The 19,062-nt window shown below is 38.8% G+C and overlaps 1 protein-coding gene across 1 annotated transcript in view; it reads right to left on the bottom strand.

Annotated features, from left to right (window-relative positions):
- The window catches only part of GRIP1 (glutamate receptor interacting protein 1), a 353,208-nt gene that overhangs the window by 70,694 nt on the left and 263,452 nt on the right, over nt 1-19,062 (bottom strand). The window contains exons 3-7 of the mRNA XM_067313906.1: nt 14,671-14,806; nt 13,579-13,724; nt 9,986-10,069; nt 9,014-9,089; nt 7,508-7,653 (exon numbers count right to left, since the gene is read on the bottom strand). Coding sequence (XP_067170007.1) covers nt 7,508-7,653; nt 9,014-9,089; nt 9,986-10,069; nt 13,579-13,724; nt 14,671-14,806 — 588 coding nt within the window. The remainder of the gene's footprint in view (nt 1-7,507; nt 7,654-9,013; nt 9,090-9,985; nt 10,070-13,578; nt 13,725-14,670; nt 14,807-19,062) is intronic.

Genomic DNA, 19,062 nt, shown 5'->3' with positions numbered 1-19,062 from the left:
CTACTACTTTCCCAAAGAGAAACCTAGGTAATGGTACCTAAAGACATGTCAACACTTTCGAGGCTGTAAGCTCACACAAATGTTTGGAAACAAGAAACTGACCGTTGCTTGTGCAATATGGTGATACAGTTCACTACATGGTTACATACTATTTTTTTACACGGCCCCATTCCACACCTCTTTCAGTACTCAGAAGTACTCATGGCAAAATGAGTGTCCTATCCGTAAGACAGACATTACAAGTTTTGTAGGAGCTAGAAGGGAACAAGGTGGGTGGGAGTTTTGGAACAGGTAAAGAGGGAATTGCAAGAAAGGAAAGAAGATCATGTAGCATGGAGAAGACAACTGAGTGCTACTTTGAAGCACTAAATTCTCTTTTGCTCTGTGACAATTCCTGTAAAGGCTGAACAGGACATTTAAACTGAATTGGTCACTAAATTGCAACCATTTTATTGTTTCTACTCAACTTGATAACCTGGGATCCGATTTGCAGAACTACTGATCACTCTCAGTTACAAATGAAACCAGGGGGAGCATCTCTTGATCACACAAAGTACTGACAAATCAGGAACTGGCTTTTGAAGGTGGCAGCCCAAAGTACTGGGTTTTCTTTTAAACCATAATGCCTATTTACCTCAGGTTTCCATGCTATCCATTCATGTCAAAAAGGTGTTATAAAGGCATTACCTCCCTTTTAAAGCATGTAAATGGAGCAGATTAAAGCAGATAAGCAGGTAAGAACTGATGCCTGACTAATAGGTATCAATCCACTTACAGGCAAAGGCAAGACTCAGTGAAGTCAGTATGAACTGTATTTAGTGGCAGCATGAGAGATAAAGTGTTAAAGGGAATAACTCACTTGCTAGTGTAAAAAGGCAGTCCTGAAGACCAGAAAACTAGATAGCAAAAATGAAATCACAAGTTCTAGACATTTCAGCAGGGAAAAGCCTCTTTTGATGCCGAAGATAAGTCACATCCCAAACCATGCATCTTTCTCTACATGAAATCGTAACAAGCTAGCACAATATAGAGAGGAGTTATGCATTGTATGTATCGATGTCTGGTTGTCAGTTCATACTAATGTCCCTGACGCAGACATCCGGGCACTGATGGCAGAAAGCACAAAGACTATGTTTGATAAACAAGTAACTTGTACAGTAAGATGAGAGACTAACACGTCATAGCATATAGATCTACGTATCTGCTTAGTTTGCACAGGGTGAATGTGAATCGTGCATTGGCTTCCAGGAGAGATGAAAAATTCAATGTGGTTTTCCTAGTGATACGTCTGTTAGCGGGTATTTCTGGAACTGTTAGAGATATGCCTATGTCATCTGCCTTAAGAAAGATAAACTTGGAATAACCTTGGGACACTGAGGTTTACTTCTTGAGATCTGCGTATTGCCTGAAACACTCAAACTGTGGCATGATTACAGCCTCAGGAAAAAACACCAGGAAATTAATAACTTTGCATTCAGACAAGGATCTGGACAGTGCCTTCCATAGCCTGTGGTCACATACTGATTGATGGCAAGAAAATACGTAATGAATTGCTGCATTAAGCAGTTATTATCCCCCCTGTGCACTAAATGATGGGTCTAGTGGAAAGAAAAGCATATGATCGTGAAATGGAAGACTGTAGCACAATTTACATCTGCATCTTGCTGGACAGAGACTGAGCAGACAGTCTGACATTTCCTAACTGATATACTCAACTCCTTAACTTCAATAACTGCCTTCTAGCATAATTTGTGTATGTCTGTTTGTGCAGCAGTATTTAAAGCAGAGTAGTACTTCAGCTACTACAGCTATTATGTATGACCTTTGCTTTCCACAAAAATTTGATTTGGTCTGTCTCTGAAGCACCATAAGAGAGGAAATGTTCTTTAAAGGTTTAAGTAACTAATTCATATTTAGAATTCCAAGGGATCTAGGTCTATTACTCTGTGACAGTCAAGAGACTTGCAAGTCTCAATCAAATGCTGGAGTACACTGCCTACCCTTTCTGTCAAAGGCTTGTAACAGACCAAAGAAATGTTAATTTTAAGTTTATAAAAACAGAAAGAAAAAGGCAGCATGGAGTCCTACAGGTTTCCTGACTTTCCTTCAACTTCTAAGGTCTTGCAATATTTATAAGATTTATAAGGACCTTGAGTTTGTCCTTGAAGTCTCTGGAGTTCTTGTTCCCTGGTCTTGTAAAACTCAGTGGCTTTTAAAGGTCTCTACTTCTCTGTATATTCTTGCTTTATATTGCTTTATGAAACTTAAGAGGCAGCCCATGCAGTTCTTTCTCCCGTATTTCTTGTCTTGCTCAAATTATTGAAAGTGTACATTGGATCACGATATTACCTGATATTTAAAGTATGCAAGCTTTCTTTCCCTGGTGCTCTTTTTGTCAGGCAGAAAGGGTGAGGCAGATTTCTGTAAATGCATTCTCATAAAATTGTTACTGTCTTTTGAGTTTTTTTGGACAGGTGACCTACAAGAGGCAAAGGGCTGGACAGTGTTTGTCAAACTGCTGTCAGATTTACTAGCAAATAATTGCATGAATAATTCCCAATCTGTAAAGTTGCACTGATGATAAATGTAAAGTCGAACAAATTTAGGGCGCTCCTCTAGCTAAGGCTGAGTGGTTCTATGTCGGGGTGACTCTGGTGGCTTGGAACTAAAAAACAAGTTGACAATCTTTGTTTTGCAGAAAACAATTACAAGGCACCACATTCCGGTAAAACTATTTTGGACCTAATAAATTGTTAAAGATGAAATTGTAAAATAAACCAGAGAAACATATGTAATTAGAATGAGGAATACGTTCCTTCATTCCAGAGGATTACAGGTCCCTGCGGCTTGTGCTAAGAGACACCCAGTGAAGAGATGAGATGCGAAGATTTTTCGTTCTCTCTCAGGTGCAGCAAGCCAGCAAATACTTTTGTGCTACAGTGCTGGCAGTAGCTAATAGTTTTGCTTAGCTACAGTATCTTTGCCTCAAAGATTACCCTAGCAAAAACCTCTAAGATTTAAGAAGCAGATTGTTCAAAGGCTCAACAGCAGCAATTTGTGAACTAGAGCTACACAAAAATGTTATGGGCCAGAACTTAAACTCAAAGTAGCAACTACCTTTGAACATTTCTGAATGCTCCATTTCAGAGTAAATATGGAAGATTACCCATACAGAACTTATTTTATTGACCAAAACTACAGATGTAAATTGGAATCCAAAGGCAACCTCAATTATGGAGACAACAGACCACCAATGGGAGTTTTTGGAAAACCTGAAGGGAAACTGTATCTTCTCTGGTTCCAAATAAATGTGGTGATAAACTTTTATTCCTCTTTTTAGATGGGGCAGTATGAATCTCTGTTTAAAACTTATTAGCATCTCATTTCATATTCTTAAGTCATTCTCATATGATTTTTCATCTGTGCCTGAAAGATAATTTCTCATTGGGAAGCCCCAGTTCCTTAGGGAACTGTGATACAGTGCTAATGCACTCTGTGAAATAAGGCGTTATGAAATTCATTCGGCTAACTACAGTGTAAGATGTCTAAGCCTGAACAATGCTAGCAGTGACTTCAGTCTAACATGGTAATTTTCTGTTTAGAAGTAGTCTTTCTACCTGAAAACAAGTCTTCTTGTAACAGGTTTATAGATTTCAGAAAAAGAAGATTCATTGTACACATCTTTGGGAAAATGTCCTGTGTCTGTTATCTCAGAAGTCAATTGATTTGTCTCATACTTTTCCATTTTCCCACAGAGACTTTAAAGTCAGCATTGATGGGAAAGTGCTATCAATCTTCCAGTCCATAACTTCATGTAAGGTGAGGATGCCAAACCTATAGTCTTCAGGCTGTAAGCAGCTCATCAGGATACTTCAACCACCCCATCACCTGCTCCAAACAGTGAAAACTTCTTCTTCCCAAACTAAATTTATAGCTTGTAAATTAATATTTGCTGATTGGTTGCCACAGGAAAAATCCAGACTGAAAAATTACTCTGGTGGTGGCAGCAATTGACTGCCAACCACCATCCTGCCTCTATTCCTTCCCCTTCACAATGTGAGGGGTGGAGGTGTATTCCCATGCCCCAGAAAGGGCTGCAATATGCAGATCTCTCCCGCTGCTGCCTGGAAATAGGCAATACCTGGTACTATAGTGCTTGCACCCTGGCAGGCGTAAGAACTACAAAGAAAAGTGATAAAGCCCACACAGTTTTTGTTACTTCCACACCGCTGTGTTTAGGGCAAGTCATCACATCTATCTCCTCTGCAGGCGCAGCATTATTAATGCCTCACAAAATTAAAAAATACAGGTAGTCTCCTCTAAAATCACTGAAGAGTATAAGCAACCATCAAACTATATTATAATATATTCTATATTCTATATATTATAATAATTATATTATAACTATATATTGCTTCATGACTGAAGGGGGTGTTTTGGGAAAAACATATGGAAGAATGTTACCTCCACAACTTAAAATATAACTCTTAACTGTTATAAAAGATTTTCTCAGAAATTCTGTTTTTCTATTTTCTTCAGCAATTATCTTGATATTTCCAAACTCTTATTATTTCAAAGTCTCTTTGAAACTATACAGCAGTATGCTGCATACACCCAACTAGAAACAGTTCCAGCAGAAAAAAAACAAGCTAACAACATCTCTTCCAAGAGGCTGAATCGGCAAGTTTATTTCCTAGGACCCTTACTGAGCTGATACTTCAGTATGTATTTAAGTAAGCACAAGTGTAACCCCAGAGAGTTTAATGGCACTAGTCCCATATCCTACATTACATACACACTTAAGTACCCTGCACAGAACCCATTAATGCTTTTTTACCTTAGTTTGTCTGTGTTCCAGAACCAATAAAATGTGCAAGTTTCCCAAGTGACCTCTTCAAATTTCAGGTGAAGGAACAAACTTGGAGAAATACAGCACTTTTGAAATGGCTTATGCTTACAAGGGTATAAATGGTCAGTTATACACTACAGGACTGTGGAAATTTTAGCTGAAAAAATAGTTCAGGATTATTTTCTTCATTTAGTATAACCTTTTCAAATTAATTTCCAATTTCAAGCTATCAGAATATATTTTATGGTTCTTTCCAGTTCTGGTCATGTGAAATGCTACTTTATAGGATATAACCATCTGCTAGGAGAAGGGGAGATATTAAAGCAAGTAATGGTACAATTACATCTCTGGGAGTAAGCTATTCTGCTGAAAGTTTATACCAGTAGGACCCTTTAAAAAGGACCAAACTTTTATATAATTTCCAGACTGTTGCCTTACTCTCAAAAGGCTAAACTACTAAAGTAGTTTCAGGCATCAGTACTGATAAACCACCTTATCCCATACCAGTTCCTATTGTTTCAGCCTATTTTCATCAACTCTGCGGTGGCATTAAAAATAGCTTGTCTTGTGAGTAACACAGTAACATTTTTGTAATTCTTAAATTTCTGTTCATGGCTTATATACTCCCTTCTATATCACTCACAACTTTGACTTCACTGCTCTTGAGCAGAAGTAAACAAAGATCCAAATCAGCACCATTTTCCTGGCCCAGAAACCAACAGATTAGGATGAGTGATTTTCAAACTTTGGGCAACGGTCTACTCATAATGGAATTGCAAAAAGCAAAGCATCTCTCCCCTTAAAATTTTTCACACCATCACCAGAAAACTTTGCGGGGTGTGCAAACTGGAAAAAGCTGAAAACTACTAGGGGCTAGATAAAATCTAACAAAATCATAATGTATTACAGAGAGAATGCACCGGATCCCTCCTTCCTGTTCTTCTCACTGACACTGCCAGATCGCCATCCCACACATTTCCCAGTGTTTGGTTCCCTTTCCCTTGTTTCCTTCTGACTACACAAGTCTTAGGTTCTTCCACCTCCTTAGTCTGATGCTTACATGGGATAATGGGTTCAGTACGAGGAAGGCAAGAAAAATAAATTCAGACCTGATATTGAGAGCAAAAGGGAGACAGCAGAGTTTCTTCAGAGAGAAGATGACATCAGGAGTCCAACTGGAAGGCACTGCCTATACTGTCATAAGCCCATGGGCTCCAGGTAAGATCTGGGTCCTCCAGCATTAAGCTCGCTCCAGATACCTTGGAAAAAATAGTTCCTTCCTTGAGCAACCTACACTTTAGAGCACCACAGAGCTTCTCATTTTGTCCTTCCTAAAAGATCCTCATTGGAATGAAGGGTGACTCCCTCCCTTGGGTACACAGAAGAATGGGGATGGGGGTTTTCTCTGAGATGACAGCCCAGCCGGAAACTTCAGCTATCCAAAGCTGGAGGTTCTTTCCAGTGAGATCTGGGCAAGCACATTCCCAACTTCTCTTAGAGAAAGTGGAATATAAAGAATCTGGTTTAAAGTTTGATGTTAGATAGGATTTGGCCATCCAGCATCATCAAGAAGAAAAGAAGAAATAACAACACCTAAATTCTAGTCCTCTTCAAGTCACAAGACCACCTTCATTTCCATTTTCTACATGGGAGGCTCCTGCCCGGATGCTGAGCTGTTACCACATTTCTGGACATGAACCTTACAAGAACGTCCAGCAGGCCTGCCAGCAACCATGCAAACCCGTCACTTATGCTTGATAGCATAAGTAAACAAAGATGTATGTTATAATAGAAAAAATCTATCTCCTAGAGAAGAACAAAGAGGACTGTTACAAAATAAACAAGTTTCTGACATTATTCTTCTAAATGTTAATCTTTTCCAAGGCTTTGAAGTTTGATGGTGCTATTTCACAAATTCCTAAGAGACTGCTTTCTTGCTGGGCTAGAAATTTGACAGTGGAACTGGGGAGGATAAGAAGAGAAAGAGCTCTGAACAGAGAAGAAATGTGTTAGTCTGACTGGTGAACATTCCTATTCCTTGCTGCCATGAATTTTCACAATCCTGCAAAAATGGAAAGATACCTTCCAAAAGCAAATGGAAACTCTGTTGTGATCTGCTCTGCTTGACTTTCCAAAAATCTTCCAATATCTTCAGTGAGTACAACTGAAGTTTATATAAACTCTAAGCTCATTTTTAAAGCCATGGTTTGTGACCTCTAAATTTCTTAACACCTTTTATCCTCCCCACTCTTTTCCATGTCGCAGTTTTGTGATATTTTATAATGGCTTGGCCATCTAGCAGCATTGGTGCAAGGCACGAGGATTCCTCTTAGAGTAAGTAAACCTCTCTTTCATGTGACACAGAAATGCTTACACTTCATTAACCTCTATTGCAAACTAGTGACTGGAAAAGTTACTTTGGTAGAATCCACAGTATTGTTTTACGTTACAAACCGTGAAATGTCAGGATGCTAAATTACAGTAAAATACTGCTAACCTCTTTATGAACCTGAGAAGATTAATAATATGGTGTGTATGAGAATATCGGTGCTACTAGGAGCATAACAAGTCATGATCAGTTCTAAAACAGTTTATCAGAAATGGGCAGCAAAACTTCACAGACGGTTCCCAGAACTAAAGCTCCACTTTTCAACATACCCATTACTGAGACATCATATTCAACCAGCAAAGTTGCCTCCTGTCCGCATTGTTTGAGAATACTCATAGCTTCCACATGTGTTTTTCCAAGGAGTCGGATCCCATCAACACTCAGCAACCTGTCTCCGGGTTTGATTGTGCCCTCTCTGAAGGGAGATTAAAGGAATGATCTTTATTAATGTAAGATAAAGTGACTTGGAGATAATACCATTTATGCCAAGTGATTGTCTCACACCCTCCCCACAGCCCATCCCTCTTAACTTAACATTTACTATGACACTGGGAATGTTCAGAGGGCACAGTTGAAAGGAAATTGCTTTAAATGGAAAGTCAGTGATTGGAAAACAGCTTAATACAGCTAAATAGTCAAGTCATGTTAAATCACAACTAGGTATAGCTTCTGCTACAACATATGCTTTGCTTCTGCCCTGTCAAGACACACCTCCTCTTTCACGTATACATACACACCTCCTCACAGACAGATATTTTCTTAAAAATAAATATGAGATACAAACAGATAGGTGAAGAAACAGATTGCTAACTATGAATGACCCATTTACTGGTTTTCTTCAAAATATCCCTTACTTGGATAATTCCCTTTTTCCTTTCTTTCCATCTGAAAGCAATTTGGCTATAAAGGCACACTGTCTCCTAGGTGTATCTCATAACACAATCAGAGTTAGAATAGAAAACAAAGTACTAATGTTGCCAGCTCAGACATCAGGAAGAAAATCAAGGAGGGAAGAGGATGGGGAAGAAGGGGAGGGACAAAAGACAAAAGCTGTCTGGAACATTTGCTTTTCAATTAAGGCTGCCAAAGACAAAAATGCCATAAGCTAGAGAAAATCAACCTACTTTAGAGAAATTGCCCTTTAAGTTTCTTTAACAATTTAAGGACACAAATGCCATTTTGAAAATATAATTCACATACATAAATAAATTGAACATTATTTATACAGATATAAGAGGATAATATATAAAAGTATGTTCATTGGCCCAATCATAAATCCGTACTCAGAAGTTGTAGGAGAAAGTTAAGTGTGAACTCACAAGGAGATATGAACAAATGTCTTAAAACAACAACACAACACCACCACCCAAACACATGAAACTATTTTTCTGCAGTGCAAGAGAGAAAAATTTAGAGTATAAACAGTGTAAGTAAAAGCTAATTATCTGCCTGAAGGCCACAAAAACTGTGCTCTGACCTATTATATAAATTGTTCTGTTTTTAATTATTTTGGGTTAATTTTTTGAAGTGCTTAATGGGCAGTCTTGAAGCATGTAACTTAGTCTGTTAATTAAAATTCATCCCACATCATGATGTGCTGAGCATCTATGGTTGCCTATTACAGTTATTAGCAGTACAATTAAATGCATAAATCATAAATTTCAAACAAATAGGTTTGAATATATCTACTTCACTCCAATCCTAACTACCAGCCCAAATAATACACCTTTCTCCATTTCTCTTTCACTTGCATTACAGAGAAAGATGAATTGTACCTGTCAGCAGGCCCTCCAGGTCTAACACATGTTATTACAACAGGACGAGATTTATTTCTGTCATCATGTGCTCCACCTAGAAAAGGAAAAGTGAAAGAAAACACACCTTTTTTATGCTTTTTATGGAAGTATATTTCCAAGAGGCAAATCTAAAGCTTGCAGTATGTACACTTACAGATGAGCTAAAAAGACCAAAAAAGCATCAAGACACTAAAATTAACTTCCACTGATTTATATTTGACATAATTTGACCTACTCTGTGGTACAGATGATTCCTAACATAATGTTTTTACGGAGTAATACTTATAAAAGATGTATTCCTTTCTTAGAACATCTTCTCTCCAAACCTGATCTCAATGTGAAAACTATCCAACAATGTTTGTTGCACAGCAACAAAAAAAGCAACTGTATTTTGTCTATACTCAGAATAATGAGAGGCCACTAGAGAATTTATATATTAAATAAAACAATACAGTTTTCCCTGAAGAACCTAATACACCTCCCATAATTCACCGCCTGGGTATATTATTTAACAGCCACATGTTTTTTTCTGTTCTCTAAATCAGTGTTAATATTTTTGTTCTGCAATTCAGACCGTCAGCATTATTAAACTATAAATCAAATTTCAATATTTGATTTATCCAAATGCTATATGTGAATGTCTTTTTTAAAAGCTACAATCCTACTGAATATAACAGCTTCCTGTTGGCTTCTGTGGTAGCAGAATCTGGTGTTACATGAAATTAAGTTTGTTATGTTTTTCGCATAGTGGATTAATTACCGGTGTTCCATAAACAAAAATTAGAGCAATTCATAAAAGCAGTACATTAATGCACAGAATACATAAATCACATAGTTTTTTACAAACTGCAAGCCATAAATCTTGAAATATGATTTCTTAGTACCATAAAAACTTATCACTTCAGTGGCTGATTTAGACATTTAATGACTTCACATTGAATGATAACTCACCTCTTATTACAAATCCAAAAGTGTTCCCCTCTTTATGTAAAGTAACTTCCACAGTTCTAAAGATGACACCTGATCCTTGTATGGCTAAAAGATTAAAAAAAATGAATTATAGTCTAATTATTGTTATTTTTCTAATTATATGCATAGATTTGCACCATTTCTAAACTAAGCTAGATATTGTATTTCTGGTCAAATAATTGGAAAGACTCCACTACAGAACAGTCATATTAAAGACCTGTAATTAACCACAGCTCATGTTCTTTTTGAGAGAATTTTGTGCCAGATATTTTGCAGATGTAAATAGCAGATTGCCAATGTTTCCAAAAAAGAGCTATAGAACCCTACAACAGCTGAGAGATTGGAGCCCTACTGTTTAAATTTTGCATAATTTTATTTTTCATATTGTTTCAGAAAAGTGCTAGAAAGTATGCAAGGTAGAAATACACAATAAGAGAGAAAAATGACAAATTAAATTCTCAAAGATACCTATGGAGCTGGCTGTTCAGCCATGAAAACATTTATTTGTATTGCTTAAAGTCAAGACAGTCAAGATTTTTAGTGTGTGTGTATCTAATCTTAGACTGCTAGATCAGGATGAAAAACAGTATTTTGTATCATAAGGATCTGCTATTTTTTTCCTTTTTTAAAACACAATACACTTTCTCATCAATGGTAAATTAGCCTAAAAAATCTTCGGCTTCTAGTGGAGTAAGTCTCTGTCTGTAAGCACTACAGGAGTGGAGCATAGCTGGGTTAGGAGGTGAGAAGCCTAATGCACAAGCCAACACATTTGGGTGTGATAAACCATTTCACCATATCTGAAAACATTGCTGTTAAGAAACCAGCAGTTAGTTTACTGTTAGCTTTTACAGAAAAACCTTGGCAGAGTGTAATAGCTCACTTTTCCAAAGGGGAAAGGACACTGGGCAAAATCATACACACAAACACACACACTTCTAAGCTTCCAGTAAGATACCGAAAACAGCACAACACATATAAAAAACTGTGTAAAGAATACGTTATGTGAGCAGCAGAACTAATGAAGACTTATGTCCTTTAAAGCTCCTGCCTGCAGTAACCACAGCTTCCCCAGTCCCTGTGATGATACCCTCCTGGGCAATGGAAAACATACGTACACAGCTGGGGAGGTGCGTGCTGACTGCTCTGTGCCTGGCCCCAAACACAACCGGTCCCAGCTCAGTTCGGGCTGCCTCTCCCTCTGCGCAGGGTCCAGTTTGGGACTCTCTCTTCTACCCAGGTGTCACTTTCCATGAGATGTGCAGGAATGTAATTATTTTGGAGCCTTTTAATCCCCTGTTAAACCTGGCTGACAATGGCCTAAGGTTTCAAAAATTACTGTAGGCAGCCAGGCAAACAACCAGTGAAATCATAAAAATCACCTTTCCTTAGGAAAAATGGCTAAAGATGACCCTCCAAAGCATTGCTTTGTATTGGACTGGCAATGATTCTGCTACAGTCAAAAGATCAGGACTGTGTTATTTAAGGCCATATGGTTCCTTTTTGGACAGAAACTCTTTACGGACAAGACAGGATCAAACTTTAGGGAGGAGAGCTCAGCTGTTGCCTTCATTCCTATAAACTGGAAGTGGCCAAGCCCAAAATGACGATGCGGCTTGCTAATCCATTTGATGCGGCTTGTAATAGCCCACTTCGGACAGGGGAAGTTTGTGGTCCTGCAGCGTGTTGTCCACTTAGGCAACAAATATTCTTGCAGCTGTACTAGTGCCTGGGAGGTGATAGAAGTTCTTCACCACGAACAACCTGCAGAGGCAGATGCAGTGGAGACAAGGCTCATGTTTTAGTTTGAAATGTTGAAGTGGCTTATGTTGAAACAGAAGCTAGATGCTCCTTCTTCTGTCAACGCTGTCAGATAGAGAAGGAAATACTAGGCAGAGTGAGATTACTAGCTCTCAGCCAGATCTAATCCATCATTATTAAATTTACTGCTGTTTCCCCACTCTGAAACGACAATTGTCCTCTCTCTCTGAGGGGGCAACTGTGAGAACAACAGTAGAATTTCATCAGGTATGGAGCAGGGTGGGAAGTGCCAAGATACAGAAACATGACATACTGAAACACTTCTAGGCATTACAAGACACTCTATTTAGAGTGTGCATTTGAAGTTGATGGGAACATCTAGACTGTTATTAACCTACAACATTATTAGCTATGCTTGCACAAAAAGGTCAGAAATTCCAAGGAGTTAAATAAAAGGTTATGACTCACAGTAATCTAGCCTGTCAAAAACCTATTTCAGTTGACAAGAGCAGCCCATATGCCAACAGTGGTGAAACTGAAGAAATCACACTTGATTAAGTGCAAAACAAATAATTCTAGTAAAATAAATACATCTGTATTATAATAATTTTGAACCCAACTGACTTTATTAACTCAAATATTGTGGTTTTGAACATGAAGTTCCCTTATCACAAGCAAACACTCATCAGCAAAGAACATTCAAAACATATTAAGGCAGTTGTCAGAAGGTCATAAAAGCAACAAAATATGTAATTAGACTAACTCTCCAGCTGTTAGAAAACAGTGGGAAGTTCATCCTGTTCTCCTGAGCACCGTCAAAGTGCTGGGAAATATGAAGAGGCAGACGGATCACTTGGCTCCTATTGTGATGAAAGACTTTATTTAAGGAGACAAGAGCTTCCTAGCTGGCTCTGTAGGTTCTTCTGGAAAATACCATTGGGCACCACATCTTCTCCCCTCTAGTGAGCAGCATAAGGAGCATATACTCTTTAAAAAGGTGGCTGGTGCAGCACCAACAGCCAGGGAGCCACCTTTCCTTTTACTTTTGGCTCCAGCTTTCCAACTCACGGTTACTCTAGCTTCCACTTCATACCTGACAGCTAAATTCCCACTGATTTTCTCCTACAGGCACACACTGACAGACACTTGAACATAAAAAGAAAAGGGAGGGGTGAATGGGCAAAAGAAAGAGGTGAGGAAAACATTTAGTAGAACTGTGTGACTTTGGTGTCAGCATAAAATTGTATCTTGAAGACAAGCCTGCTCAGTGAGAGGCCCTTCTTTCAGCTGCACAATTCTTCCAGTTTTACAAAAGCCAGAACCCATCCCACTGCATCTTCTGCTCTAGAAATGAGATGTAGCTTAAAATTGATGCCAGAAAAGACCGGAAAAATAACGAAGGATGTTATTTATATGGGAGGGTGGAAGGGTGCTGCAAGAGGAGAGGAGGAAGGCAAAGGCAGAGGTAGAACTCACAGGCATTGTTAACATCTCAGAAAATCCTCTTATAGTAAGAAGGATTCTGCTGCCTTGGAATTTATCTAATCTAATTTCTAGTATTCAAAATTATGAAAAAACAGTGAAAGTGGGCAAGACTTAGCTTTTTCATTGGCTGGATTTATGCTCCTCTGAGAGCATCATCCTGTACTGCCAGTTCCTTCTTACCACTTCCACACTCAGCAATAAGCCGGAGGAAAAACATATAAGAAAACAATCACTAGCAAAAACAGAGACCACCAACCACTCCCATCTCACTGTTGATAACATACATCTGCTATCCTGCATAGATTTCAGTTTGCTCCGCTATTACTTACAGACTGGAGGGAGCTCATACTCCACTTCTAAAACAACCCTCTCGCCAACGTTCTTGAGCAGGCTGATGATCTCATCATGGCGAAATTTGGTCAGGTTGATTCCATTCACAGACTTGATGTAGTCACCTACATCCAGCTGGTCACTCCTAGGAAAAGGTACATATTCCTTTTCTTTTGTTAAACACAAATCTAGTGGACTAAAGTAATAGAATCCTTTACACGTTAATGATGACAAGAAACAATTTTTCCAATCATCCAAATTAAAACAAGTTTATCTTTTAAGAAGAAAGTGTCACTTTAAGATCTTAACCTAACCTAATATATTAAAAGAAGAACATTATTGCATTATTAATTTCTGATGTACGAAAACAGCTATAACATATACAGTTTGGATGTTTTGACTGCTCTGGGCACAGGAGCTGGGAAAACATCTTCATGTTCCCACCTTTCTCTCTCTCTCTCTCTCTCTTTTCGGGATGTCGCCAGAACTATTTTCTAGACAACGGTTGCCTTCACAGCTAACATCACAACAACAGAAGATAGGCCACAGCCCCAAATCATATGTTCTGCTCAGTTACTTGGAATGATTTGGGTTAACCTTCATCTCTTGACCTGTTTCTCTCACGAGTAACAGCTTTTCAGTTTCCACTGTTGTAGTGAGCAAGGTAGCTATGATTTTAGACTTTGTTTAATCTTAAAAACAGTTAATGGATTTTCTTTTTATAAAATTATGATAGTATTACAGTTAGGTTTTCAATTTTATTTTTCTGCTCAATATTTTTTCCTTTCTCTTAAGTTTTTGCTCAAGGACAAAAATATAGAAATAAAACTTAAATCACTCAGAAGAAACTTATTTAGTCTTAATACAATTTGCAAATATACTATTGGTATTTCTATTTTTTGTCAAAGTAGCCTCAAGGGAAGAGGTGGACCAACTGCTGCTGAAATGTTTCTCTCCGAGCTTCTCTGGTCCGATGGGCTGCCGTTACAGACACTTCCAGTCAAATATTTGTTAGTGATCTTTCTGATGCAGGATGTATTTCTGAAGCGATCATATACTATAACGCATTTTGTGGCCGGAGATGTGGTTACCTAGCAGCGATCCCTCCTTGGCGAAGGTTAGACACTCTGGGTTTCCCATCCTTGTCAACTCCACCTGATACTGTGAGCCCCAGGGTGGTGCCTTCTTTCTTCATTAATTCAACTATTGTTGAACCCTTGAATTCCTCTGTTGCAAGAAAATTATTGGCATTATTAACATTGGAGAAAAGCAACATCTGTGTTACCACTTAAACGTCATCTACTTCCCAAGAAAATCACTGTATGTTAATAAGGAATAATGTGTACATCTGGAGATTCTTTCTTTATGTTACAATTTACAAGTCCTGTCCACAAGGCTCTGCATATAGATAAATCTGAGACATACATTCTGTAAGAGGTTATTAAAAAACACACCAGTGTGCTAGTATACTATACAGGGCCAATAAATACAAAGTTTGGCAACACTTATAGTAAAGGTAGTTGTTTCACATTTTAAAAAAATCTATCTTTCCTCATTTTCTGCTTTTTCCCTCTGAAGCCTACGTTTCACAAAGTACTTCAACTGTTTAACTAAATAGGATGGTAAAAGATAGTGATATAATGGTGCAAGAGAATTTTAGATTCCGACTCGCTTGGGGGCCAATAGTAGATGTCAGTTTTAATCAGAACGAGTGAACATAACAAGATTCCAGACAGAGATTAAATGTATGAGATTTTAACAATATTCTCTTACACAAATAGATCTCCACTGTCAAGCTTGTTGAAATCTCTGCAAACCAGGTATAAAATAAGTGAAGGGTTTTCATAGTCCTAGTGGTATATAAAATTTCCCTCACAAGCTTTCTGGGAAACCCCAGACCTACTGCATATATGATATTTTACTGACCCTCTCTTGCAATTTGCCCATTTAGCATTCTCTGAAAATGACAACCTAATCTCACAGTCGTCAGTAAATGCAGAGCACCTGCAACAGAAAGCCTGGAGCTCTCTAAAAGAGTTAAGCCTTATTGCACATGGCTGGACATGGCAATCTACACATGCATAGCTCCAGCGTGGTCACCAACTGTTTGGAAAGCCATGAGATGATCATATCTCAGGACCAGTGTTTCCAGTTAGAGAAGACCTACTGAAACCACCACGTTACTCAGAAGTTCTGGAAACATACATTAAGTTCTAAAGATTCACCCAGAAAACGATGACTTGCTGGAAGGATCAGCTTTTAGGTGAACTGCTCAGATACAAAGAAAACAGCACTGCACTGCTGTGAACTAGCAATCCCACTGGGGCAGCATGAAACCCAAAAAATAAGCAAGTTCCTTACATACATTCCTACGTTCACCAGTAATCATCACAGAGTCTAAAATAAGCACTATACAAATGGCAGCAAGGGTCTATCAATCTCTTTCATGTGACTGACAAGATGACCTAATACATCTTGACCTCAAGATAAAGAACAGCTGGACTGAACCAGAATTGCCAAACCTGAGCAATACAGTGGTAACGGTGGTGGGCAGAGGAAGGCATTCAGAAGAGCTTTCAGCCCTGGTGAAATACCCCATAATCAGAAGCCCTGGCACAAATCTAACAGGGTTAACTGCTGAATCCTTTGCAGACATAGCATTAATGTTCCCTCTCTTCTCTAAGTAACAGGCTCTTCCTTCCACTCTGGCTGATGATGGCCTCACTTCGGTCATTCACATTTTTACCCTTACACAGCATGACTTAAGTACTTGGGCGAGAATTCTCCTACGCTTACCAAGCTTCTACTAAGACAAAATTATGCAGTGTACTGGGTTGGCAGCATGGGTTTTCCCAAGCTTTGAAATGAGTATTTTGAAAGCGGAAGGTATATTTTTAATAACAAAAATTGCAAAAGACTATGAGACTGTTCAAAACATGCATCTATTCAGTCAGATGCAGACAGTAACATAGCTACTTGGTGCATTCTCCAACTTGGCTGACTGCACACCAGTTATGACTCTACCAGCTAATAGATCCATTTCAAGCATCATTTGGAAGCTACAGAGCTTCCAGGATAACGCTTGTTCACATCTGGCTGTTTTGAGAGTTCAAGAAGAACAGATGTGATTATTTGCATCTGATGATGCAGACATGTACAGTTGTAGGAGATGCTATGGAATGAAACGTTGTCTTCAGTTTTATACAATCTTGCAAGTACTCATAGTGATTACAAGAGTTAGGCATGGTACTTACTGGAACCAAAAATACCGTACACTTGCACCCATGATGCACATTACATTCTCAGGTGCTTGGCTGGTGTGTCCCACTTGTATATTCAGGGTTTAATCAACCGTGAGATCTGGAGTTAGAAGAAAAATCCCCCCTCCCCACCCCCGCCTCAAATTGAGGTCTTCTTGTACTTCTCAGTAGTACAATCTGTTTCTGAGAATCATCTGGGAATTTTCTTCAACAAATACTTTGCTAGCACAGGTACAGAGGACATCAACAACGCCCTGAATATGCCTAATCTTTTCCCATAGCATAATAATGTTGGGATCTTTTATGTAGGTTAGAAGTTTGCAATCAGATGTTGGGAAATACTTCGCTGCCTGAAGTGACACGTGAAACAGATGATCCATGCACTGTTTTAAACTAGCTAATGATCATACAGCTCCCTGCAATTGCTGGCATGGAAGTTAATGACCAGGCTAGCTCCTTCTGGCCCTTTATTGTGACAATTTTCTGTATACATCTGCCAACAGGACACTGACCTCTAAACACTTCTCCTAGGTAGGCAGGAGGGAAAAGATGTACCAGTGCTGAAAAGGGGGTGGTAATGTGATATGTTCATGGCTAATTGAGGTCATCTAGGAGTACACAACAGTTTCATTAGGCTTGCCCCCCGAAAGATTTTGTAGCTTTTTCTGTACGTGATCATAACAGGAACGAAAAAACTCTCTAAGCTGGTTTTACGTATTACAGGCTATTACCCCTAGAACTCTCTTAAAAACGCCCATTTGATAGCCCAGTCTCTCCATTTTTCATCTTTGCTTTCTTAAGCCATATTCGGTTATTGTTCTTTTATGCTATATATTACACGTTTATTCATCTGCATTGCTTCTACATTATGATTACAGACTAATCCCACTGGAGTGTTATCAAAATATCCAATATCAGAACAATCCTGGGACTTCATCTCTACAAGCAATCACATCTATATGTTGTATTCCCCACCTAATGCAAGGTCAGTCTCTATTCTCTAGTTAACACAAAGCCATGTTACTCTTAGTGGGTAAAAAATCGATCTACTTCATGTATCACCTCACTCATAAGTCATTACTTATGCCAAGCAGCAAACTCATAATTAATTGGATGTCTCTGGGGCCTGTTCTCTTCTACATGTACTCCCACATTGCTAATAACATTAGCATAGTTGGCATCAGAAAGAAAGGCAAAAAAGTTACTTCCAGATGGTTATTTCCAGACATCTTATAATTTATGAGTAATATAGGAATTGAATTTACAAGTCTTTTGCTTCATGGCAAACAGAACATAAAACATGAGCTTAAGAAACATTCTCTTCTTACTCCATAACAGTTTCTCATCTATCAAATATTGGAACACTACACTGCAATACAGCTCTGTGATATGAACCAAATTGATCATTCTAAACTGAAACTGTGTAGAGAAAAGTTGGCTCCAACCCTATAAACAGCCCAAATCCATACCATTTTCACTTCAGTTTTAGAAATGAATTTGAGAAGTTCTTCCGTCCCACCCATTCTCACTCCCACAGCACTCGGGGAATCACCAGCACTTACACTGGGCTCTGCCTTCCCTGAGCCTGGAGAGGGTGCCACATCCCGGCGGGATCCTCACCCAAGGCTGCCCCAGGGCCACTGCGGCCCCAGCAGCTTGCTCCCAGGCTGCTGGCAGCTCCCCATCACTTATGGCTTGCTGGTACCCACCTGCCTCAAATATGGGGATCAGGAATCCCACTCAGCACTGGAGATGGGCTCACTACGGGGAGTACAAACATGCCTATATATACATACGTGCACACATAAAATGGAAAAGGAAGTTTCTGTCCCAAAGAGCTTATTTTAGATCTCCTGTCCTGCAAGGTGGAGCATACATAGCTGCTGAACTTTGATAAAAACATTATGCTGTTGTTTTTTTCTTAATTCCTGGTCTGAACACCTCTCTTAGGTCCACTGCTGCAAAACCAGAATTGTTTGTGCCTGACTTTCAGTAGGGTCAAATTGATGTAAGAAAATTACGATTTGCCCTGCAACCTAGAAGATTACAGGGATACTCAACAGGGGACAAGAAAACTTCAGAGAGAAACAGGTGCTCGATTACAAGAGTGGGTAAATCTTACTGCAAGAAGATGAATAAATGGAACAAATTGCAGGTAAGTGAAATCCAAGAAACATTATGTCAACTTAATTTTTCTTCAAGGAGGATAGTATCATGAGGAAG

Source organism: Apteryx mantelli, chromosome 1 (assembly GCF_036417845.1).
Source record: "Apteryx mantelli isolate bAptMan1 chromosome 1, bAptMan1.hap1, whole genome shotgun sequence".
Classification (NCBI taxonomy): domain Eukaryota; kingdom Metazoa; phylum Chordata; class Aves; order Apterygiformes; family Apterygidae; genus Apteryx; species Apteryx mantelli.
The sequence above is the reverse complement of the archived record's forward strand: the minus strand, read 5'-3'. Positions and strand labels throughout refer to the sequence as shown.